The 27,121-nt window shown below is 41.9% G+C and overlaps 1 protein-coding gene across 2 annotated transcripts; it reads right to left on the minus strand.

Annotated features, from left to right (window-relative positions):
- Window positions 1–2,589: 2,589 nt before the first annotated feature.
- Window positions 2,590–26,546, minus strand: marco (macrophage receptor with collagenous structure). 2 transcript variants are annotated; one of them, XM_080753255.1, is made up of 15 exons: window positions 26,409–26,546; window positions 23,692–23,790; window positions 22,525–22,688; window positions 21,768–21,885; window positions 21,601–21,645; window positions 21,378–21,440; window positions 17,430–17,534; window positions 16,364–16,408; window positions 12,687–12,782; window positions 11,016–11,078; window positions 10,174–10,245; window positions 7,958–7,993; window positions 7,493–7,549; window positions 6,616–6,789; window positions 2,590–4,574 (listed from the first exon to the last, which is right to left on the minus strand). In XM_080753255.1, the coding sequence occupies exons 1-15, from the start codon at window positions 26,512–26,514 to the stop codon at window positions 4,444–4,446; spliced, it is 1,374 nt and encodes a 457-aa protein (XP_080609381.1). In that variant the 5' UTR covers window positions 26,515–26,546; the 3' UTR covers window positions 2,590–4,443. The 2 variants fall into 2 exon arrangements, with proteins under 2 accessions (XP_080609381.1, XP_080609380.1); XM_080753254.1 differs by having other exon boundaries at window positions 6,616–6,792.
- Between the last annotated feature and the right edge of the window lie 575 nt (window positions 26,547–27,121).

A 27,121-nucleotide genomic window follows, 5' to 3' on the forward strand; every position in this document is an offset into this window, starting at 1 on the left:
AGTTGAGGTGATAGCTCTTCACTGCGGACTATGATAAAGCCTTTAGTTGTGCAACGGTGTCGTCGGAGCATAACATTTTTTGCAACATCTGCAAACCCCTACATCCTTTACTGAACCTGAATCTTTTAAGGCTTTGACAGTAATGGCAACAAGCAGGACAGTTTGCATTGAAACTTCTGTTCAATTAAGCACGCGCAGCTAAGACCTTGTCACAGTTTGTGGTGAGTGTCCACATGTCTATGAAGCCTGCTGCACACCTGTGTACCCTGCAGCGTGGACATTTCTTAACTGACAAAACGCTGGCTGAACCAGCTGTGTCCCAAAAGCATTTACACATTCAAAAGGATGAGCGGCGTCCAAGTAAGGTTTTCCAAAACTAAATGTCCATCATTTGAAGGGGAACATTTGTAGCAGGCCTTAATAGGCTCAGATTGGTGGCAAATTATGAGCATCTGTTGAAGTTACGAGCCAACCTTAAGCTAACATTTCCCTTTGAAGATGGAATAATCAGCATTTTGACCAAACAATATCTGACTGAAGAACTGACGATCGAATTGATCTGGCCGCAGCTTGTAGTCAACAGGTCTGAGGCCTGATCAACTGCGTTGCCTGAGTGAGAATACCTGCTACTGCAACACATGTAGCCTATATATACAGTACGTACATACAGTATGAACATCAAAATTATAAATGTTTAACAAGCAACATCATGTCCTTTTATTGCCGGATGGTCGAAGGACGGAGACTATGTTTTCGCCCCTGTCCGTCCGTCTGTCCGTCCGTCCGTCCGTCCGTCTGTCCATCCTTCTGTGAACAGCTAATCTCCGGCACTGTTTGAGCGATTGGCATGAAACTTTGCACCCACCCACACTCTCTGGCATTGGAGGCCAAAACCTCTGCCCAAAGTATTTCACACCGGCCTGTTATAGTGCTGCTATGGAGATTGTTGAAATTCAATGTGACATTGAATAAAAATGTAAGAGAAGATATCTGTATCAATTTATTTCATATCCCTGTGAGTTTTAATTTGTAAAAAAATAAAAGTGGAATCTTTGATTCTATTTAACATTTTGGCATTTTTACAAAATGTTTTCCTAATACTTTGGCATTGATAACACAGATATCCATATTGATTATTTAGACTACAAGCATTCTAGTATTGATGGTTAATTGTCTGAAAATTTACATTAACATGAATCCAACATAAACTGTAATGTGTAAAAAGAGATAAATTACACAACACTGATTATAGTGCTGTCAAACTAGTATACATGTACCATATGACACAATGACTACATCATCTGCATATATCTGGGCATGAACACATCTGGTAGGTCATTGACATACAAAGAGAACTAAATGGGACCCAGTATTGAACCCTGTGGGACCCCAACAGGGCAGGTGAGATAGGGGATTTAACACCATTAGTACAGACAAAATGTTGTTCTCTTTTACATTGACAAGGTTAAACCACTGTATAGCCTCATAAGAAAATGTAAAATGAATTAATTTGGACAACCTGATGGCTGGCTGTTTTGTGCCAAAGTACAAAAGTATCCAGAAAGAGCGAATACACTTCCTGGTACCGACACTTGGTAATGGTCCGGCACCTGCCGCGGCAGTGTCGCGGTAGCCGCCGGTGCCGGGAATTGTATTCACTGTCCCTCAACTTCTGGGCAGAGACAATTATCTCTGGGCCGGAAGTCAGCCCAGCTCAGAATCTGAGTGGCAGGAAGTTGCACTAGTATGGGTAACCAGAGGCAAAAATGGAGGAGGTTACCAAATATATTTAATTTATGAAGACAGCTCAACATCATTGGATCCACTAGAGTGCGACATGGTACACAAATCCTACAAAAAGCCTCCTAAGTGGGCGCCGGCTCTGACGGCAAATCTCGCGCACGTCCTGTTTACTGGTGCTATAGATCCCGCGAGAGTGTGTTGCTGGGACAGCTAAAGAGCAATAATAAAGTTGATTCTCTCCTTTGTTGTGTCGCTGAAAAAAGACACTATAGTATGACAATTTTGTTAATATTATGTGGCTTTTGAAGATCGGGTCCAATATTTAGTTCAGTGACCATAGCTTCTGAACTATTATTTTGCTCTGTGTTCACGTTAGCTCTCTCATTGTAAATGAATAGACTCCAAACATGCTTCCGCCTCCTAAAAAGGTATCCACCTACGTCATGCAGAAACGGGAAGTACGGGTCTGTTCCGCCCTCTTGCTATCGCCCTCTTGGAGGTAACCTCCAAGCCCACGTATCGAGGCAAATCCTCCAAGACAATGGGGGAGTGGTGCTAGTGAGGAGTCCAGTGATGTCATCAGTGATGTCACTGATTCTGATTCTGATTGGTGTAGTTAGTGTAGTTGAGTTCAATGGGGGAGTGGTGCAAGTGGTAGAGCTTTACATGACGTTGAGGCAACCACTCTTGCAATTTCCAATTACATCTTTTCTAGTTGCTATTGTTATTGTTATTGTTGTTGTGATTGTGTCAGACATCATTCCTCATCGAGCTAAGATAACTGATCCAGGGTCAGCTGGCCAATTTCTCGTCTCCTTACTGACCTATGCAATGTCATCTCGTGTCGCCAAAGGATAGAATGGCAAAGTGAAAGGCAGGGTTAGATGTAAATGCAGAGACAGGGAAAGGTTTTAGCCATGGGAGATGATGATGATGATGTCAGTAGAAGGGGTTCATTTCTGACATGAGTGTTTTTTTTTTATTGCACTAAAGTTTTGTTCAGCACTTTTACATCAAAACACAGAAGCCACACAAATACAAGGAAATTGTGCGTAATTCCATTCAGCTAATGCCTTTGGTAAATGAGGTGGAACGTGGCGCGGAATGCAGCTTCATACAGTAAAGTTTGGGGAATATGTAATGAGATCCAGCTGTGAATGTCATTAGTGGCATTTTTTGCGTATATGTGCACATCCTTGGTGATATGTTATTATCGCTGGCCGTGTGTGTGTGTGTGTGTGTGTGTGTGTGTGTGTGTGTGTGTGTGTGTGTGTGTGTGTGTGTGTGTGTGTGTGTGTGTGTGTGTGTGTGTGTGTGTGTGTGTTTGTTCGCATGTACATGCCTGCACGACTGCGTGCACCACGTGCATGTGCTTATGGATGTGATCTGTGTAGGCACACTGTAGGCAAGTCTGCTAGTACCGTATGCGTGAGCTTGTGTATGTACAATATCTCCAGTGTGTACAGGTACTGTACTGTATGTATCTGCGTGTTGGTACGTATCTGCTGGGATACATACATACGTACCGTAATTGCTGGACTATAAACTGCACCTGAGCCACACCAGCTAAATTTAGAACAAAAAACAAATGTGTACATATACACATACATATATACTTGACTATAAGCAGCAGGTGTCCTTCCTGCTTCCTGCAAGAGCGCCCCTGGTGGCTGTTAGCTGTAAAAATCTATAGATTAGACGCATCGTTGTATAGGCCGCAGGTTTCAAAACATGGGAAAAAGGTCACAGCCTATAGTCCGGCAATTACGGGTAGTATGTTTGCTGTGTGCATACAGTATGACAGTGTCTCAGTGAGCATATTTCTGTTCCATTTCATCAGTCTGGCTATGTCATCGTTCTACCTGTCTATACATCTATCTATCTGCCTGTGTGTTTCTAGGCAGTATCAAAAGCCAAACGACCAGGCTACTGGAACCTATGCTTCCAAATAAAAGAACAATGCCCTGTTGCCATTGTCAGTCCTGGTGACATAGACTGTCACACAGGCATTATCACTTTATGTATAATTTGTCGCTGTTTGGTAGAAACCACGTATGTCCAAAACCGTTACTTTTCAGAAATGGAAAAAATGACCTGTGTTCCAATGGATCCAGTGTTATGATTTAGTCACAATAATGATACTTTTGATCGGTTCAATATTTATAAAACCCCCAATTGACCACCTTCACTTTCGAAATGTTTCAAAGATAGCATAAATAGCAAAGCTAACAAAGCGGTACATCGCAAAGGGTTATGAGCTTGTAGATCAGCTATTCTCACTACCTTTGCACAACACTCATGTTCGATGAAGTACAGCATTCATTTACAAAAATCGAAACAAAAAAAGCTAGAAATATGGAGATACAAGGTTTTTGCCCAACAGTAACTATATGACTATGAATACATTACATTTCTGTTGCATCATCGCTATATAAGTGTTGTCTTGAGACTGTGATATTGTGCCTAATTTGTATCTCCTTTTTCTTTTTTTTCCCTTCTTTTTTTTGCACACACACCATAGGCTATATTTTATACTGTTATCCTGTTATCTGACCTTATTCTTTGTTTCTTTCTCAATTCTATTCTCAACAATATTACGTAACTGCAAATCATTGGAGCTGGCAGAGAAAACTTTTTCAACCACTCTTTTTACACCTGTAAACGTGTGATGTGACAATAAACTTGAACTTGAAGTTGACGTTAGGCACACTGCACCCCAGCGTCCTCTGCATGTGTACAGTCAGAAGTCTTGATGCCGCTGTGAGGACAGTCGAAGATGTTGGTCTCTGTCCCTCTGCATCGCAGATCATCCAGCAAGATATCACCTCTTCCTGAAAAGTGAATGAAATCCCCATCAAACAATGTCTTGATTGTTAGGGTCAAGTCAAATCAAGACACAATGTCATTGGTACATATTTTAATAACCGTTTCTACTGAATCTGTACTGTATATAGGCTACACGTGATTTTTAGTTTTGTACAGATCTCATCAAGTAATCTACCTAAGGACAGACCTCATCACTGAACAAGAACTGAATCCTGTTTCTCTCCAATTGCATATCGTCACCGTCAGGTGGAAACCTTCTCCAGAAAACTGAAGATAGCTGATCTACAAGCTTGTAGATATTTTCACTACTCTGTGTGACTCTCTTGTATGATGAAGTAGGCAGTAGGCAGGCATCAATTCACGTCAAGGTATGAAGTTACGGTAAAATACAGAGATAAGAGGCTTCTTAACTCATTTCTAGCCGATCCCGAGTATACTCGTGAAAAATACTCAAGTATTTAGAGTGCCGATCCCGAGTATACTCGCGAAAAATACTGTATATAGAGTAACGCCGGTTCTCCTACCCAATAGCCTGGCGGAAGGTCCTGGCACGATCGGCCTCGCCGATTCATCATCATCACGGATCCACGTGCACAAAATAGTAATCCCATAACATGGAGGCCGACGGGGAATCTCATCTTTAATGTCCATTTTCTCCAAACAACACTTTTAAAGCCAAGGATGGCATTAGATTCTCGCTACAAAAACATAACAACAAAGGCATCGATCGGCCATTTTAGAAACCACATGGTGTGACGACCGCTCCCGTTGTATGACGTCATGACGTCAACCCGGAAGTATTTACGCAATGGACTTCTGGCCTTCAAAATAAGACAATGGAGCGTAATGGAGCCCTGCGAGCGGCACGCTACACATTTAACCCGTTCATGTCTGGAGCACTAAATGGGTTAAAAACACTGATATACAGTATTTCCCCACTGCTCTATCCTGCTGTCTGTATCAATCAGGCTGGGACCCAACAAGTGGCTCTTGGGATGTTCCGAAAGTGTTGTTTTGAAGGTGATGCAAAATCACATCTCAATGTGAAAGCGCTTGAGAACCACCGTCAGTTCAGTATATTAACACATTCATCAGACCCACTTCTAGCCCGTGACCGTGACCAACTTCAGAAGCGGCAGTAGAGGCTACTGTACATGCACAGCATACATTGTGAAGAGAAGTTGGGTCTCTTTTCACTTCCTTCACAGGTGTTACCAATACTAATGAAGGCTCTGTTCCATTCTGGTCAAACAGAGTCAGGGTGCTGATATTGTGCATGTTGGCTCTCTGCCTGGAAACACTCTGCTACGCCAGTGGGTCTCGAAGTGTGGTCCATGGACCCTCATGGTTCCTTGGGGGTTCCAAATGACCCCTTAAAAGGTGTATAACTTGTACAAATGGACCCTTATGGCTGGGTCAAATTCCATTTGAGTTATGGTGGTCCTTGAAATAAAATGTTTGAGAACCACTGTGCTACATGAAATGGAACAGAGCCTTCATTAGTATCATTGGTAACACCTTTGAAGGAAACGAGAAGAGACCCAACTTCTCTCCAATATGGCAGTCTAGGTGTGTAGTGAAGGGGTCTTCAACGTTTTCAGGCCACGGACCCCTTAGTTGAGAGAGAGATGAAGCAGGGACCCCCACAACCCATAGATACCATATAGTTTCATCGTTTGACAGCACAATCATCAGTGTATTTTGGATTCATGTCAATTTGTGTTTTTTTTTTTTACCGTTAATACTTAATAAACTTGACCTTTCACTGTGTACTTAGTCTGCTCTTTTTCCCCTCTACACCAAACCTCTTTGCCTCAACGCCTCGTAGCGCGAGGCGTTGTGAGCTTGTAGATCTGCAATTTTTGGCTAAAGTTCTCAGAGTATGGAATAATTCAATGATTAATATAAAAGAGAAGAAGAAAAAAAGCTTCTATCACACAAAGATTTGGAGGACCCCCTGTAGTAACTCTGAGGACCCCCTAGGGGTCCCGGACCCCCTGTTGAAGACCCCTGATGCAGTGTATTAGCGGAGTTTAAGGTCCTCACCGGCAACCTGAGAGGTGAAGACCGTCGTGACCCTCGTGAAGCCCAGCATCCTGCAGACCACCGCGCCGTCCAGGGTGTCCCAGCTGTCGTCACACACCGTCCCCCACGCCCCGTTGTGCTTCAGCTCCACTCGGCCCCGAGATGAAGACCCCCCGGCCAGACGCACATTGAGCTCTGCTTTGAGAGAGGTAGGTAGTAATGTCTGTTTAGCGTTACATGGTTTCAGTGTTGTAAAAAGTACTCACATTTTATACTTAAGTAAAAGTATATCAATACAGCAATATAGAACTACTCCATTACAAGTAAAAGTCCTGAATTCAAAATGTACTTGAGTAAAAGTATGAAAGTATTGGCATCAAAATTAGTAAAAGTACAAAATGTTTGAAAATAGCAGATCTACAAGCTCACAACCGCGACGCGTTGTGAGCTTGTAGATCGGCTATTTTCAAATAGCCACGGGATAAAATAAGGCTAAAGTGGTTAATATATGTTTTTTTTATATATTATAATGTATAACTGCAAAGTAACTAGTAGCTAAGGTTTTCAAAAAGCGAAGTAAAAGTACAATATTTGGATCTGAGATGTAGTGGAGTAGAAGTAAAAGTATTAGAAATTGGAAATACTCAAGTAAGGTACAGATACCTCAAAATTGTACTTAAGTACAGTACTTAAGTAAAAGTACTTAGTTACTTTACACCACTGCATGGTTTGAAGAAATGTATAAAAGGAAACTTGTGAAAAGAAAGGCTTTGTGTAAGTTGATTGTGCGCGCGTGTGTGTGTGTGTGTGTGTGTGTGTGTGTGTGTGTGTGTGTGTGTGTGTGTGTGTGTGTGTGTGTGTGTGTGTGTGTGTGTGTGTGTGTGTGTGAGACATTTACCTTGTGCCTCTCCCCTGTCACCCTTCAGGCCTGGGACTCCAGCGGGTCCAGGGGGTCCTGTGATGAAGGAACAGAGATACAGAGATTCATTGTCATGTCATTATAATGTAGGTAAAAGGAAAACACATTGTGAGGTTGTAAATTTGCTACTTTTGCTGTTTAACGAAGAATATACTGTAGGGCTTAAGAGGTTGACAAGATGCACACATACAACTGTACATGGAAGCAAGACAGCACACAGACAGGGCTGCACATGTACGCACACACAACTATGCACGTACACACACACACACACACACACACACACACACACACACACACACACACACACACACACACACACACACACACACACACACACACACACACACGTGCATGTACGGTATAAGCCACTTCTGCACCCTTGCACAATAACGTTATAATAACAGAGAAAGGCTTTTGTAGTATGTACTGCAGAAGACTCACCTGCATCTCCCTTTAATCCAGGAGGTCCACTTGAGCCTAAACAAAACAAGACAAGACAAGACACCAAAGAAAAGTATTTGAAAAGTCATGCACCTGTGGTTTGAGGGCAGTAACATTAGTGTATCGGCAGTGAGTCAGAAAAGGTGGGTCTCATGAAACCTACTGTAGGTACAAACCCACCACAAGAACACTGGCTTTTATTGTATATAATTTATAAAAAGCAATATAGGCCTATAGGCAATAAATATATTCATAATGTGTCAAAACTCTATGTGCTGTGGACTTATAAATAGGCTATTTTGTTCAGAGGGAAAACATGAGGAGACCAAGTATAGACCCTAAGTAAGCAAGCCTTGCCGAGCCTTGTGACCCATAGGGCAGGAGCATATCTCCTGATAATGTAGCATGAGGCAGCTTGATGTACAAGTACTCCCCATGGACATGACGTTAGTATGTCACACTCGATGCCGAGTGCCAAGCAGGGAGGCATTGAGTCCCGTTTTTATAGTGTTTGGTATGACCTTGCCGGGGAATCGAACCCCCAACGTCTGAGTCTCAGAGCAGACACTCTAACCACAAGGCTACTAAGCTACAGTAGTCTAGTGTAGAACTCTGGTCAACTGAAAATTTACAAAATACTGACATGATACTGACATATGATACTGGCCGTGATACTGGCCGTGATACTGACCGTGATACTGACATGATACTGTCATGATACTGACCATGATACTGACCTGATACTGACCTGATACTGACATGATACTGACATGATACTGACCATGATACTGACATGATACTGACATGATACTGACCATGATACTGACATGATACTGACATGATACTGACATGATACTGACCATGATACTGACATGATACTGACCATGATATACTGACATGATACTGACATGATACTGACCATGATACTGACATGATACTGACATGATACTGACATGATAATGACCATGATACTGACATGATACTGACCATGATACTGACATGATACTGACATGATACTGACCATGATACTGACATGATACTGACCATGATATACTGACATGATACTGACATGATACTGACATGGTACTGACATGATACTGACATGATACTGACATGATACTGACATGATACTGACCATGATACTGACATGATACTGACCTCATGATACTGACACGATACTGACATGATACTGACCATAATACTGACATGATACTGACCATGATACTGACCATGATAATGATCGTGATACTGACCATGATACTAACATGGCACTACTGACCATGATACTGACATGATACTGACCATGATACTAACATGATACTGGCCATGATAATGACCATGATACTAACATGATACTGACCATGATACTAACATGATACTGACCATGATACTAACATGATACTGGCCATGATACTAACATGATACTGGCCATGATAATGGCCATGATACTAACATGATACTGACCATGATACTAACATGATACTGACCATGATACTAACATGATACTGGCCATGATAATGACCATGATACTAACATGATACTGACCATGATACTAACATGATACTGACCATGATACTAACATGATATTGGCCATGATAATGACCATGATACTAACACGATACTGACCATGATACTAACATGATACTGACCATGATACTAACATGATACTGACCATGATACTAACATGATACTGACCATGATACAAACATGATACTGACCATGATACTAACATGATACTGACCATGATACTAACATGATACTGGCCATGATAATGACCATGATACTAACATGATACTGACCATGATACTAACATGATACTGGCCATGATAATGACCATGATACTAACATGATACTGACCATGATACTAACATGATACTGACCATGATACTAACATGATACTAACATAATACTGACCATGATACTGACCATGATACATACTGACCATGATACTAACATGACACTACTGGCCATGATACTAACATGATACTGACATGATTTTAACCATGATACCGACCTGATACTGACAATAATACTGACCATGATACTTACATACTGACCATCATACTGGCATGACACTGACCATCATTCATTGTTTTGTTTAATTACTTCCAATTGCACTCGTTATCCTCCATGAATTCAATCCTGATCAAATTGGAACCTGAAAATGTATACCTGAAAATGTATAAGTCTATGGGTCAGTGTTTGTTTAGACTTACCTGCAGGGCCCACTATGCCAGGTGGTCCAACAATTCCGTTGTCTCCTTTGGGGCCAGGGGCACCAGGCACTCCTTGGCGAAGACAATAATGAAAAATATCACGTAGAAGCACAGAACATACTTGATACAAGCAGCTACACATAGTATGCTTATACTAACACACAGACACGCACAGTAGGGCATTCACGAATAGTCCTCAAAGTATTCCAATAGTCGAATATTCGACATGACTGGCCAAACGGTCAAATATTAAGTCAGCAAGAAGCGAACATTGTGAAAATAGCCGAGCCGATCTACATGCTCACAACGCCTCGCGCTGCGAGGCGTTGTGAGCATGTAGATCTGCTATTTTCACAATATTTATCTGCGGAACCGAGTCACATTAAATGTAATACCTACAATTCCAAGTGCTTGTCAGGGTGGGATGCCCAGTTCAAACATGTTTATTTTGGGGGTTACTGCCTAAAAAGGTTTGAGAACCCCTGGAATAGAGCATTAACAAATTCATCCACCAGGGGCATTGACAACTCATTCTTATGACTTCCTATCTAGCCAAGCTTTATAAACTATGTATATTTTTAAAGCGAAAACAAAAAAAAAACAAAAAAAAGCGAATATTCGACTTCGGTGACCAACGTCGAATAGTGACTTTGATATTAGAATATTCGAATATTTGGTGAATGCCCTAACACACAGCCACGCACAGATGCTCACACACACACGCGCACACGCACGCGCACACGCACACGCACACACACACACACACACACACACACACACACACACACACACACACGTATGCACACACACACACACCCCTACAGTAAATGCTTATTTTCTACCTGGGAAACCAGGAGCTCCCTTTTCGCCTATGGACCCATCTCTTCCAGGAGGCCCCTGGAAACCTGGTTTACACAAGACAAAGGAAATAAATGTTCAATATTTATAACACATGAATTAGATCAACTGATTATTTATGTATTATTGTACATAATAAATGATGCTGCAGTTCATCCCAAGTTAGAGTGGTTCCCATGACTTCACAGTATACAATCCCTTTTATGCCCATACATGGAAATCCCTATCTGACCCAGCCACACAGATATGGGCCATGTCTTGGCCATCTGGCCAGTGATGTATATCGATGACATCAGGGATCTTCATATATGGGCATAAAAGGGATTCTGGGGAATAACCATATATGGACTTTTACATAGGTGATGTCACCTGTGATATCAACTGTGATGTGTCAAGGGAACCACAGTGGCAGGCGTGACCTTCAGAGATACATGGATACGTGGACAAGATGTGCCGGATGTGTCATCACAGTGACATCAGAGCATGATGTCAGAGCAGCAAACCCATAGGCCGTAAAAATGTGTACACACACGGAGACAAGCTGTGACATTTCTCATGGTAAACTTAGACGCTTAAGGGCGACAAGTGAGCTCACCCTAAAGGGCAAGGTCGTGCCGTGTCTTGGCCATCTGGCCAGTGATGTATATGTATATCGGACCAGTTACCCATATATGGAGACCCCTGGTACCCTTAATGGAGATCTATGTACTGTATATGGAGACAGGCTGTGTGACCCCAAACATGCTCACTCGGTTATTCGTTATGTGAAAGTGACGTCTATAACATCTGACATCATACATACAATCCCTTTTATGCCCATATATGGAGATCCCTGTCGGTAGAACCAGCCACACACATATGGGCTGTCTTGACTCTTGGCCATCTGGGACATTCTGCATATTGAGCACTTTTTTTTGGTATTAAAGGAATATCATTCCAGACTTTTACTTGTAACAGATTATTTCTACATTGCCGTATTGATACTTTTACTTAAGTAAAATATTTGAGTACTTTTTCCACCACTGATGATAGCATAATACATACACTGTGAGGTCTATGTGAGCTTTTAGATTGGCTATTTCCGGCACAGGGACACCGGCACACAAGGGCGTGTGAATCAGTTTGAAGCCAGATCTGGGTCAAAGATGAGATCAGATAGGGGTGGGCGATATGGAAAAATACAATATCACGATATTCTTCCAAGCTGTACCACGATACACAATTCTTTTTCATGTTGGTTTTTATGTTACTTATTGTTATTTTTCAAGTTACTTACAAACACCTAAAAGGTAACAAAACCTAAAAGAGAAAGGAGTAACAGACCATTTAGACCAGTGGTCCTCAAAGTGGGGTCCAGGGACTAAATTGACCCTTACAAGTACATAAGTATGTCAGAGTTAAGGGGGAGACCTTGACATTTTAAGAACTACTGATTTAGATCAAAATGTAGGTTTAAATGAATTCTGCAATGAATCTCTGTATTAACAATTCAACAGGATTTTTTATCAGGCTCCCTCGTTGTATCACAATATTTACGATATCTCTGAAAAGGAATATTGTGGAGACATTGTATCGTCTCAATGATACTTATCACCATATATCGCCCACCCCTAACATCAGACAAGCATCATTCACTGCCTGGAAGAAAGTCTCACCTGGTGTCCCAGCGTCTCCCTTGTCTCCCTTTGCACCTGGTCCCTGGTCACCTGGACGTCCTGGCTGGCCTGGTGCTCCAGGAGGACCCTCGGGACCTGCATGGATACAAGCACACATAAACAAACAGACAGACATTCAAAGGCCTCTTTTGACTAAGAAGAAGTGCAACCCCCCCATTATAACCAGAAACAGGGAGGTACTTCATTAAAAAATAAAATAAAGAAACTAATTAACCCATTTAGAACGGGTACACATTATGTTGTATTGTTTTATGCTTTAACTATTGAAAAAAGCTCACAGCGCGGCTATTTTTTTTATCGTGAAAATTACAATTTTGACTCGATTCTATAAGTGTCTTTTGAATCCTTCTAAGGTTTTTTGAAAAACCCTATGTTTCTATGTCAGCAATCTGGGCAGCCATCGTCAAAGAAAAGGTCCTTTTCACTCAACTGGAGCTCAGTTAGTCTGTTCTTGAGAGACTACTATGTCAGTGGTTCTCAAACTTTTTCATGTGAAGGACCCCCAAAATTATATGCATTTGGCCACGGACGCGCATCTCAAAATATTTAGTTCCAGGGACCACCCAGAAGCTAAATTTGAGTTACAAACGTTCGCTTTGAAAATACATATATTCAAAGATTTGCACACATTTTCATGACTTTTTCAAAAATAGCAGATCTACAAGCTCGCAGCACGGCACTCGGTGCCGCGCTGTGAGCTTGTATATCTGCTATTTTTTAAATGGTTAATGGTTAATGGTTAAAGCATTCAATAATTATAGGCCTAATTAAAAGAAAGAAGAAAAGACATTTGTACAACTCCCTGAGATTGGAAACCGAGACAGAAACAAATCCAGAACCTGTGAAAATGCGTTAGATGGCACAACAAGGTTCACTTAGTTCTTGTAGTCGAAATGAGCCAAAAGGGAGCGTCAGCTAAATTCAGAAAATGTCCAAAGTACTGTAATAATAATTAGTATGAAAGCATTAATCAGCAATATAATATTGGCATTGATGGAAGTGAAACTCTGTGGTTTCACAACATTGATCAGCTGACATACAACGAGACTTTTCCAGAACCGCAACAGCTGCCACAGGACGTGAAACTATAAAATATTACACAATTCAACATAGTCCAACCTTTAGTCACTCAGGATGAGGTTGCTGTTATTAACATGCTTATTATGAACAGAAAGTAATATGATTTTTACACACAGACAGACAGAGAGGTGGACGGATGGACGAACTGACAGACGGACGGACAGATGAATGATTACATTATAGACCTTCTTGCATACATTTTTGCATGAATTGAGAAAAGAATAATATTGTCGGTATTCACACATGTTGCTCAAACAAAATAATCTCCAGACTAATCTCAGAATTAGTCAGTACTGAGTAGTGATAGGCGCGGCAGAGGGAGAGCAGAGCCCAGGATTACATAGGCAATTGGCACTGGGTGAAAAAATCACACTTGTGTGAACTGAGCGGTGGAGGCTGTGTGTGTGTGTGTGTGTGTGTGTGTGTGTGTGTGTGTGTGTGTGTGCGTGCGTGCGTGCGTGCGTGCGTGCGTGCGTGCGTGCGTGCGTGCGTGCGTGTGTGCGTGTGTGTGAATGTGAGTCTGAACAACAGCGCCCCTCCCTTAACATGTGTGGTCAGATGTTAAGGGAGGCAGGCTACAGACACGGACGCATACATACCCACACACACGGCCACGTATAGGAGCGTTGTGACCACCGCTCAAAAATGGGTTACAAAATTGTGGGATAAAAATTAAGGAATAAAAGAATTAGTCAGTACTGACAAAGGCTAATTAAAGAAAGAAAGTAAAAAAGCAGTAACAGCTTCAAATACCACAGTTTAGATGTTAAGAAAGAGTTGAGATATTGTTCTTGTAGAACAAAACATGAAATGAAACTCTTTGGTTTATTTTAACCACAGACCATATTTTATGCATGAATCAAAAACATTATGGGAAAATGTATTTAAAATATAGCACAGGGTAGGCCTACCACTGGATGAACAGGCAAGCAGACATTTGTACAGTATACAGCAAGGGTCTTCAACCCCTAGGGGGTCCTCAGAGTTACTACAGAGGGTCCTCCAAATATTTGTGTGATAGAAAGAAGGGATAAAAAAAAAACTCCTTTTTAGCCAAATTCTTAACCAGATTCTGAGAACTTAAGCCAAAAATAGCAGATCTACAAGCTCACAACGAGCTTGTAGATCTGCTATTTTCTGCAAAGAGGTTTGGTGCAGTGGGGAGAAGTAGTGACAGTTCAAGTGGTTAAATATCTGAAAACACAAATTGACATGAATCCAAAATACATGATTGTGCTGCTCAAACAATGAAACGATATGGAATCTATGACATGGTTGTGGGGGTCCCTGCTTAATCTCTCTCTCAACTAAGGGGTCCTTGGCATGAAAACGTTGAAGACCCCTGGTATACAGTGTGTACAGTGTGTAAGCTTCACTCTGGTGGTTAGATTATCTGTGCAAAATATTCATGATTCATCTGCTCTTAAGTAGGAGATGTAGCCCTGCGGTGCAGCACAGCACTTTTAATAGTGTACTCTAAGGAAGTTTAAGGGAAAAGCATTTATTCTTTCGACTTTATGAAGCGAAGACAGGATAGCCAGCCAAGCGGCAGAGAACTATTTCAACAACCCATCACCACGCACGTGGCGGACATGTCCGCGGTGGAAGCTGTTTTTCACCGCTCGTTTTTCAGCAATGAAAAATGCAAAGTCTGGGAGCTAAGTTCAGCCTATCTAATATGAATCTGGGGGCATATTTTATATGGATGTGACAGGAGCACGGCGCGCGTGTGCCGAAGCCCCCGCGCACGTTTCTGCACCGCAACGGGCGAGGTGAAAAGGGTGTGCTCGGAATGAAATGGAGCTCATATTGGGTATATTTCATGCGTGATTGCCTGTCTCAGACAGAGGCTGCCGCCTCTTTCAGTGTGGCAGTAATGTTGCCCTGCTGGTCATGGTGAAAAAAAAAACAGGTATCGTCAAATAACAGGATTCACACAGGTTTCCAAAGGTCACATTACGGCATATTTCAAACAACTTCCATGTAGATGAGTCACTGTCAAATTCATTGTGTTAATTTAACTCTGAGTGTAACAGGTGGATTAAATTACATTTGTTAAACACTGAAGATTCATTCTGTGATCTGGTGTTTTCCAGAATCTACCGTAAGTGTTTCAATTAAAAAAGATGCAGCTCTGTTTTTGAGCAGGGCTCTTGGAAGGAGCTAAGCTCCAACATCTGACTTTGTCCGGGCTCTGAAGCGTGGCCTACATCTGGCCTACATCTTGGCACAAAGCGCTCAAAGTTTGTTGTACGCCCAGGGTCACATTGGCCAAGCTTCGCATGGCGCTTAATTAAATTAACTCATATAGCACCGCTCACTTCACACTAGGTGTGATTTTTATTACGCTAGACTCAACTCTAGCATAATAAAAACACTCTAGAGTGACGGTCACAATACTTCTGTGGTTTTGTTTCAAACTGAATCCTGTGAGACTAAATGACAACGGCGCTACCAGAGTTGTCATCAGAGACTACTAAAATGGATGTTAGATAAAAAGACTTTAACATTAAACAGCTGTTGACGGAATTTCCAGCAAAGACAAAACAAAAAGAATTTGAATTGCACACACTTACCAGCTGCCCCATCAGGTCCTGGGGGTCCAGGGTCTCCACGTTGACCTGAAATGTTTTGTTCAATTACTGTTAATTATAGAGCTCCATTTACAATGAAAGAAAGCTGTGGGCACTGGGGGCGTATTCTCTCCTCTGTGTCATCAGTGCCCACACCCTAGGTGGGGTTGGCGAAATGGCCTTTCTGTGTGGAGTTTGCATGTTCTCCCCGTATTCCCTATAGGTTAAATACCCTCACAAAAACATGCAGTAATCCTGGTCTCTATAATGCCTCCCCCTGGCCAGCTGGTGCGCCTGATGGAGGGGAAAGGAACTCGTTGGAATGACGTGTTCCTTCCACGCGCTACGTCCTACCAGGGAAACTCCGCTCTGTCAGGTGATAAGAAGCGGCCTGCTCACTCCTCATGTACTGAAGGAAGCATGAGCTCAGGTCGGGGCTCTCCCCAGGCTGGCAGAGGGTAAAGGTAGTTCCCAGGATTACAGCTTAGGCATTGGCATTGGGTGAAAAATGCGTTACAAAATCGTGGGATAAAAATGTACGGGAAAAAAAGGTTTCAACATTCTTTAAAAGATATATGATCTACAAGTTTGCAACACATTGTGTCCTATCCTATTTTTGAACAGCCAAAGCATCAAATAGGGCAAGGGTAGGCAAGCTGCTGCCCTTCCCAGTTGCTTGGGCAAAGAAGTATGTAAAGGAATAAGAGGTTTCCTTTGTCTAAAAAAATAAATTACCACAAAAAGCATAAAATAATGATAAAATAATCATTTTGGCCATTGTAGGGCCGACTTTGTTTACATCCCTTATCAATCCATAGAAGAGGAATGTAAACAAAGTCAGTCTGACATGGCCAAAAGGATTATTTTATCATTATTTTACGCTTTTTGTGGTCATTTTTGAATAGAAACACATATATGAAGCTTAATCTTTTTTCTAAAATATTTTTCGAAACATTTTTATTTTAGCGTCCGTTTTTCAAGAAAAAGTTGACTATAGCTCCTTTAAATGTCTCCCGAATGTTGTGTTTCTCTGTCTGTAGCTAACCCCACAACTGTAAACAAATCATACCTGCAGGGCCAGGCTGTCCCTGTTCTCCAGCGGCTCCATGGGGCCCCATCTCGCCAGTGTCCCCCTTTGGTCCGGGGGGTCCAGCGGGTCCCTCTTTGCCGTCACCTAGAAGGAAGCAGATGATCTGTAGCTCAGCATACTATATACCAGGGTTCCCTATAGGCGGGCTACTGTCTGGCCCCCACCAACCCCAGTAATAATGGTGGTATAAGAGCAGCAACAACACTAGTATATCGTCGTTATCGGGTGGAAACCTTGTATGTCCAAAACCTTTCGTTTTGTATTTATCATCTAAACTAGACCAGGTCAACCTGGTTGTGCCAGACCCCGGTTCTGCCAACCCTCTGGGCCTATAAATTTAATGGTACATTTATAGGCTGTCTGTCCCTTTATAGGCTGTCTGTCCCTCCCTCATGTCATCATCATTTGTGACATCATTGTGACCAAATATGGAGAAAAGAGGAAGGGACAGACCGACAGACAAAGCCTTTTGCTTTGTCTGTCAGTCTGTCCCTCCCTCATGTCATTGTGATGACATGGAGGCTTTGTCTGTCGGTCTATCCCTCCCTCATGTCATCATCATGTCATCATCATGACCATCTATGGAGAAAAACCGGACAGACCGACATTTGCTTATGTAGGCCTACCCATTTCATGGGTCTGGCAAAAAAGTACTAGACTAGTGAAAACAGCCGATCTACAAGCACACAACTGTGTGCTTGTAGATCTGCTGTTTTCACTAGTTTTGTGCGACAATCTCGTATGATGAAGCAGGGCTTTGCTTTACCAAAAAACGTACACATTTCAAACTTGGAGATACGAGGTTTCTGCCCGAGAGTGACGATATCTGAACTGTCGCTGGAGTAGTGGAAACGCCACAATCGCCCCCTGCAATGTTGTGGCCCTCGGCTTGGTACCCTAGACATAATTCGGACCTTGGGGAAAACTATTTGGGGAACCATGCTATACACTATACTATTTTACTTTACTACTTTACTTCACTAATATATATATATATATTTTTAGTAGCTTGTGATTGTTGATGTGTTGTGTCTGCTTTGTCATTTTTCAAATTGTTGCTGTATTTTGACTATTTCCATTCCTGCTTGTATCTGTGTTGACCACTCAAATGTCAGTGGTGGACAGAGACAACATTTCTACATTTTTTGAGTACTGTACATTTTTTGAGTATTTGTTTACTTTACTTTTTGCAAGCTCACGATACATTTCCAATAGAAATATTGACTCCACTACATTGACAGGAAGAGACTCTTGAGACCAAATTATTATGAATTAACTACTTAAGCCCTGTTTCAAACAGGCTAGTGAAAATAGCCTTTCAAAAGGCTTACAACAGGGCCGCGTTGTGAGCTTGATGATTTGTTATTTTCACTCCTTTTTTTTCCATTCTTAAAATGGCAGACATGTATTATCGTTTATGGTATAATGTTCAAAATGCCAATACAACAATGCATTGATATTGAAAAGAAAATGTATTACTTTGTATACTTTTCAATACTTTCAATTTACTTTGTCCACCAAGGCAAATGATGACCAAGTGAAGTGCACCCCGGGGAATCATAAAATATTCATTGTGTAGGCTACAGCCTAACTCGCTCCTGGTGGAGAGAGAACAGTGGGCCAGCATTGTCATTCAATGTTATATGAGATACTTTAATGGTTTCCTGTGGAAATAAGCGTAGTCTTTTCTAGGATCTCCTTTTAGTAGACCTTATACCAGTGAGCTGTACCGTCATGAAACTCTACCTTTTCCTATGCAAACTTCTAATAAAGTCTTCAATCAATCAAGCATGTGCCACAGAGTGTGGTTTATATTCACAGTTCACACTAGTTGATTTCAGCAATTATTACATTAATCCAAAACCAAAAATCGTATATTTCAAAAACATTAACATTCGCAAATGTTCGCACAGTCGCGCAAGTGTATCCTAATAAATGTAAATAATCTAAGGATGCTTATTTGCAGAAATAGAAATATAAAAAATATATTTTCATGAACGTAAATGCCAGCTTCCGTTACTGGAATTTTGGGAGGTGTAGTTCTAGACTCGATACTGTAGCATTCTGAGATTGTGGAATAGTTGTCTGGCTACGCGAGACTACATCATTTACAACACGCTGTGAAGCTAAAGTGGTTAAACAAGGTGTGACATAGCATTCTGTTATGACTGTCTCATATGCACAACTGTATGTACTGTATGTACTCTATGTATTGTCCACTGATAACCTTTTTTGCCATGCTTTCTCCCGATAACTTGCTATCTATAATTTTTTATTTAGTTTTAGTCATAGTCTTTTGAATAACATTCCATTTAGTCTAAATTTAGTTTAGACTAAATGTTTATTTGGCAATGTCTGTTTTCATTTCGGTTTTATTTCGTTTTCGTCAGTGACAAAAGGTAGTCGACGAACATTTTTCGTCATAGTCTTAGTCGACAAAATCAACACTAGGCAAAGTAGGCCACAACCTCCTTTTAGCCCAGTTCTCACTCCACCACAACCTCCTGAAGTCTGATGTTTGAGACAAAGAGAATTGATTCGGTTTTCACAAGGTGTGTTAGATAACCTGTTACTAAGTAATCAACCACAAGCATCACAAGCTCATCAGTATTTTTTCCACTTCCAATTTGTCATCAGCGGCAGGGTATGCAAGCCTGTTCCCCTCATAGTTGCCCTCGACAGCATTTAGTGCAGTGGGAGAAAAGAAAACAAACTTTTTGCGGCGCAGAAGTGGGCTTGTTGACAAATCGCTTCTCGGGGCCCGTCCACGTGAGACGAGAATGTTCATTCAGCAGGAACTGCACGTTTCATACACAAACTGCACTTCCCCATTGATAGATCGCCGTGTTCTTTACAGCAATTATGACCTTAATCGTGGACACTGATCCGTGTTAACCTAGCTAAGCGCTAGCCCTTCAGACGCTAATGTAATAAAGGATGATATTTCCGTAGAGGTGGAGATGTTGTGGGGATAGGTGAATGACCTATTGGAAAACATCAGAGCGAGACTCACTGGGTGATTTGTTTTGCCTTGTGTAAAAGTCCACCCCTTGATTGAGATTTCATACAGGAAATGTCAATGCATTGACTATCGCCTGATTTCTTTTATACGTAGAGGCGTGCCGGTTTCGCGCACCAAAAATAGCGGCTCTACAAGCTCACAGCGTCACGGTTGGCGGTTTGCAGAAAAGAGAAGCATGGCTGCAGCGGCATTCATCCTGCTTTCTCATCTGCTTCTGACAGGAGATGACAGGGCATCATCAGCGGGGTGATCATCGCTGGAACCAGCAGCTGAAAGCCAAAGTTTGCTGCTACACTGGGGTTCTAACCATTCTATGGCTTACGTGCATTAAAGCACTGGGTCGGGACCCATTTATGGGTCGCGGGCACATTTTTATGGGTCCCTTAATTCTTTTTTTCCTACATTTTGTTTTTAATTATGATTGTTTCAAAACATTTTCAAAAAGCATTCCCCAAAAAGCTACGATTTTCATGCATTAAAAAAATAAATGCTATGATTTTCCCAAGTATTTTCATTAATAAATTAAAGAAAAATCTAAGAAATTCCATAAATTAGAAAACTAGACGATATACAAGCTCACAAGGCGGCGTGAAGCGACGCATTGTGAGCTTGTAGATCTGCTGTTTTCACTATTTTGGGTCCCGGGCAAACGTCAAATTTCTCTTTTGGGTCTTGAGCTAAACGGTTTGGGAACCACTGCATTAAAGGACGCAGTGCATAGCGTAACCGGTCTTTATGAATGATCACAAAAATGTACAAGAGTAGATTTCAGCTCTGTGATGTCGCCAGCAACAAGCACAAGGTCTGTTGGTTGATGCCAGTTTTACAGACATTTGAGCAGGCGACAAAAAAATATGAGTCAGTAGAGGTTGGAGTAGCAAGATCAAGCTTGAGGTTGAACTCACCGTTTTCCCCCTTCGGTCCGGCAACTCCTCTGTCCCCGGGACGCCCCGGGACGCCAGGTGGACCTGAGGAAAGAGGCGGACAGCACATAAGTCCGACATCTCATTACTCCGACGGTGGTTAGGGTTAGGTTTAGGCATAGTTTTACTGAGGTTAAGGTTAGGGTTAGGGTTAAGTTTAAGGTTAAGGTTAGGTTTAGGCATAGTTTTACTCAGTAAACCTTACCTGAAAGCCCCTTGTCTCCATTCGTCCCTGGTGGGCCAGGAGGACCTGTAAGTTCAGTCAGCCATGTTCAGCACCGTTGTCATGAAGGGTCATTTTTCCTCAACAATAGAATAAAATACACACACACACACACACACACATATGCGGGCAAACGCACACCCTCATACCTGGCGTGAGGCTAATTGTAGTCAGCTTCCCGTCCAGGAGGAAGGTGCTGGTGTTGACCAGACTCAGGTCAGCCCTCAGTCTGCTGATCTGGCCGCCCTCTCCGCACAGGTCACTGACCTGTCATTAAAACGGTCCCATTGCATAGCATTAATGTCACGGTCCCTGCCTGCAAAGTTCCTAAGCAAAGGTGATTTTATACTTCCCTGAAACATCCAGCGAAACGAAACTAGTCAAATTATAAAAAAAGGCCTAAACTGGGTTTTAATCAACTAAAACTGGCTACACTAACCCGCTTAAAGGGCCATGAAACACAAAATCACTTTTTCTATAAATATATATTATATCAATGAGTCACTTGTGATGGGGGGCAATGATATGGTTCATTTTGTCCATATGCTTGTGGATTCAGAGATTTCTGCTGTCTCTGTAGCTATTTCTGTGTTCTTCCAGTTTCAAGGTAGAAAAGAAATATTTCGCGCCACTCATTAAATATTTGCTCACTGTGTACCATTAGTACGGCTTGACGTGGCTTATCTAATTAATATTAATGTTTGTTTTATATAGATTTGTATCAATGGGGGGACGGGGGTGTGGTTTCACTGTAGGCTGCTTGCAACGCGAGGCATTGTGTGCTTGCAGATCTGCTTTTTTCACTATTTGTGCAACCCTCTTGTATGATGAAGTAGGGCTTTCATTTACGAAAGTACACACTAGTTTGAAGTTTGGAGTGACGATAAGGACAGCCGGCATACAGACCTGGCTCTGCAGCGCCCCCAGGTGGCCTCTCAGGGTCCTGGTCTCCTCACTGTTGTTCCGCACCATGGTGGGCAGGTCGGAGTCGTCCTCATGATCTCCCCCGATGTGATTGGATGTCAGCCGCTCCGTCCTGGAGGCCGAGGCAGGGGGCTCCAGCGTGAAAACTGGGATGAAGCGTGATAACAACATGGGTCAAGACAACACGGTTCGAGAAGAGCAACTTTAAAAGAGTAGGTCACCCCCAAAAGTACCTTTTTTCTATTGATTAGTCACGCCATGGAGACTTGAGTTCAATAATATTTTGTTTTACTCGTTGCATTCCCAAGACAAAAGAATATGTTTATAGTAAATTTGCCAGTAGAACAATAAAAGTCTGCACACCGATTTATGCTCCCAAACATTAAGTTTACTTGTGGTGTGGTTACCACAAGTAAAACTTAATGTTTGGGAGCATAAATCGGTGTGCAGACTTTTATTGTTCTACCTGTATGCACTGCTTTAGTCTAGCACCCAGCCAACTGTGGCTTTAGATGTGCGTGCCTTTTGGCTTCTTTGCGGTCACCTTTCTTATAGTAAATGTACCCCCATTGATTCTGGATGGGGACCAAAATGCATGGCCCTGGCATAAGGCCCTGGATGGGGACCCAAATGCATTTGGGTCAGAATCAATGGGGGTATATTTAGGGTCAAGGGTCAAGTAAATTTTATTCTCACCCAAATGCAATTGGGTCCCCATCCAGGGCTTTGTATTTGTGTCCCCATCCAGGCCCATGCATTTGGGTCCCCATTCAGAATCAATGGGGGTAAATTTACTACAATCAATATTTTTTCTTAGGAGTGCGACAAATACAAAAAAAATATTATTGAACTCAAGTCTCCATGGCGTGACGAATCAATAGAAAAAAGGTCATTTTGGGCGTGAACTACTCCTTTAACGCTGTCAGTCTGAATGTTCACTATCCAATACTGTTTGGGCTGAACATGAATATAAATAGAAACACAAAAGTAGAAAGGCTAAAACAGAAAGAAAGCCAAAGAGAGCAAAACACAAGATTCAACACAAAATGTAAATGTCTTGTAATGAGTCCATTTAACATGAGTCTTTATATTATAGACGTGATACATATTCATGCTATCTGTGATCAACTGATTTGTATAATGTCTAACCTTTATAGAATAGAAAGGCGTTGAGTCCCGTCAGCAGGATGAGATAAACGATGATCACATTCAAACACCACTGTCTTCTGGGCTTCTGTGGTTTTAAATCTGCAACAACATGGGGGATGAAAACACATTCAGCTGTTAGGCCTTATACTTGACACACAGTGACATGACATAATGTGTGTGTGTGTGTGTGTGTGTGTGTGTGTGTGTGTGTGTGTGTGTGTGTGTGTGTGTGTGTGTGTGTGTGTGTGCGTGCGTGCGTGCGTGCGTGCGTGCGTGCGTGCGTGCGTGCGTGCGTGCGTGCGTGCGTGCGTGTGTGTGTGTGTGAGAGAGAGAGAGAGAGAGAGAGAGAGAGAGAGACACCATGACATCTTGATGAGGTATGCGTTTGTTGTGTATTTGTATCTGGTGAGTTGACAGGACACTCGCGCGCGCGCGTGCACACGCACATGCACACGCACACACACACACACACACACACACACACACACACACACACACACACACACACACACACACACACACACACACACACACACACACACACACACTATAGGCCGATATCCACCATCTCAAGATCCTGTCACAGCTTTGAGAAAACGTTTTGGTTATCCTGAAGCGTGGCTACCATCTGCTGGTCATGACTATTATTGTATCATAAGCAGAGAAAAGTAACAATAACCCTTAATTCAAATAATGGTGACTCTGTCAACTGTAACTAATGTAATCTAATAACATATTTCTCAAAGGAGCAGCTCCCTGTAGCACTTGTCGACTACTTCTCCAGAGTAGGGGATTATAGGTATGAATGAAGCCTTGAATTCATGGAGATTTGTTTGTTTTTGTCACATTCCTAAGCCAATAAATTGATGACCGATCATCATTCAGTAGGAGACTCAGTAGGAGACTCTTTATAAACAGCGTTGGCCTACTCCCTCCATCCTCCATATGTGCCGTATACCGGGCCTGAATACATGAAAGGTCGACCTAAAACAAAGTCTGGGCCTCCACTCCCTTTTATGTCACACTCACTATCATGAATTTAATCTGTATTTCTTACATTTTCTATATATTTACATTTACTATACATGTTCTATTATATGTTTCCTTTTTTTGTGTCATCCATTTGGTGTATTTTTAAACCTTTAAGCCTGTTTTTTTCCTACTTATTTATAGACTTCAGTCTAAGAGTCTATAGCGGAATTGAAACTCTCAAAAGAGCAGCAAACCTTGACTCAGAAACGATCTTAAAAGATCATAATAGAAAACATTTATTTACAGCGCTGCAACAGTCACACACACATGTACATACAGTACGTCCTACACCAAGACACAGACAAAACAAGACTGAGTCCCTCTTCCTGACTGTCCGCGTATAATTGGCTAAAACATTTGATATCCTCTACTAAGCTGTGTGAATCATAAAACAAATAAAGATGGGATTTATGGTTCTTTGAAGTGAGACGGATCTCTGAGATCCGTTCCTTTCAAAGAGCTATTCAAAAGACTGTCATTTTAGTTACCATAGTTACTTTCTAGAGTTTGATTCTAATTTAATACAAATCACTTAGTTGCAACCCTATATACATTTCGGCCATTTGAAAATAGCCGATCTACAATGCAACGCGACGCATTGTGAGCTTGTAGATCTTCTATTTCTTTCCTAATTTGTTTTCATTGGAAACTTGTGGCAGAGTATTTCTACATTGCAGTATTGATATTTTTACATAAGTAAGAATGTTTGTAGTTTTTCCACAACTGTTCATTTAGAAAGGAATGGCTCCTTGCTGCGAACCGGATCCCATTGTTCATTTCAAAGAGCCGTTCAAAAGACTCGATTAGTTCACGAACGTCCCACCTCTAAAAACTATTCTTCTGCTAGCAGCTGTGTGACCTTCAACCTGTCTCTACATTCTAACCTTATCTACAACTTGTTCTCAGCGTTCAAACTCAATATAGCAACACATAGTATTCACAGCTCACAATATAACATATCATTCACATCAATTAATCAATCAACTAAGAAAATGCAACTGTCTAACATGTATCTGAATGAAAGCAGTGATATATAGCAGTACATTTTGAACACTTTCAAACTTTTACTCAAGTAAATTCTGAATACCAGACTTCTACTTGTAACAGAGTATTTCTGCATTGCAAGTATTGATACTTTTACTTGAAAAGCAAAACATGTGAGTACTTTTTCCACCACTGTCGGGTGTTGGGATGACGAAACAGAGAAAAGGTTTTGAAAGGCCCTGATAGGTTAGCCCAGGGGTTTTCAAACTTTTTTGACTCAGGGCACCCCTATAAATAACTGTTAATTTTTTGAATCTTACATCATATTGGAGAAATATCCGTTTCCATCAGAACTGACTGAAAATAACGTTATACTCCACCTTTAACCACTTGAACCCCAGCATGCTTATTCTGGGAGAATGTTCTCCAAAAATAACAGATCTACAAGCTCACAACGCGTCACAACGCGTCACAACGTGACACGTTGTGAGCTTGTAGATCTGCTATTTTTGGAAGAGAACTCATCAAGTACAGAGCAAATCAGGTCTGTTTTACTAACATAGCGAAGTGATATTGATGAAGTGATATTGACGAATTCCAAATATTATCAAATTAACTCCCGGCACCCCTGGACTGGCATCACGGCACCCCATGGTTCCCCGTCACCCACTTTGAAAACCCCTGATAGGTTAGCCACTCACCATCACTGTGGAAGCTGTAGAGCTCGCTCCTGCTGAGGTTCATGTCAAACAGCGGGTTGGTGAGGCTAGAAGAGGTGACGTGACCCTGGTCCACAGAGCTCTCCATGAGGTCGTCCGCTCCGCACAGCAGAGATGAACACTAACCTTTCCTCCTCCTTACAGAGCCCTTAAAATGGCAGAGACCAAGAGCTTCCCCAGATTACAACAGAACAAAGTATGCGCGCACATAGGCACACGCACCACACACACAGGCACATGTGCACAGCGCACACACACACACACACACACACACACACACACACACACACACACACACACACACACACACACACACACACACACACACACACACACACACACACACACACACTTGTTCACATGATTCACAGGAACTGACTGTACTGATATATTGCTGAGTGGTCCGGTTTTCAGGGGTTAACTAAGTGGTTGCAAAGGGTTCTGAAAGGGGAAGATGGACATTGGCTTATCATAGCCCATCTGTTGCAGTAACCCTGGGTTATACTGGGTTTCAGATTTGAGTAAACACAGAAATAATGTCGATTTAGCATAATGGTGTCTGACTGAGAGGTCATGACCTAAAACAATGATACATTTCATTTGTATACCACTTTTCCAAACATCTTTTTATATTTTTAGAGAAGCTATCAGTGAGCGGTGCAAACACAACACACGCTATCTCCTTGTATGGAACG

Source organism: Nannobrachium achirus (genome assembly GCF_963921795.1).
Source record: "Nannobrachium achirus genome assembly, chromosome: 22".
NCBI lineage: Eukaryota > Metazoa > Chordata > Actinopteri > Myctophiformes > Myctophidae > Nannobrachium > Nannobrachium achirus.

Coding starts and splice junctions, on each gene's coding strand:
- marco (XM_080753254.1), bottom strand. CDS start 26,514: ATGGAGAGCTCTGTGGACCAGGGTCACGTCACCTCTTCTAGCCTCACC. Junction 12,783..16,363: donor AGGACCTGATGGGGCAGCTG/GTAAGTGTGTGC, acceptor GTATCCATGCAG/GTCCCGAGGGTCCTCCTGGA. Junction 7,994..10,173: donor TGGCATAGTGGGCCCTGCAG/GTAAGTCTAAAC, acceptor TGTTTTGTTTAG/GCTCAAGTGGACCTCCTGGA.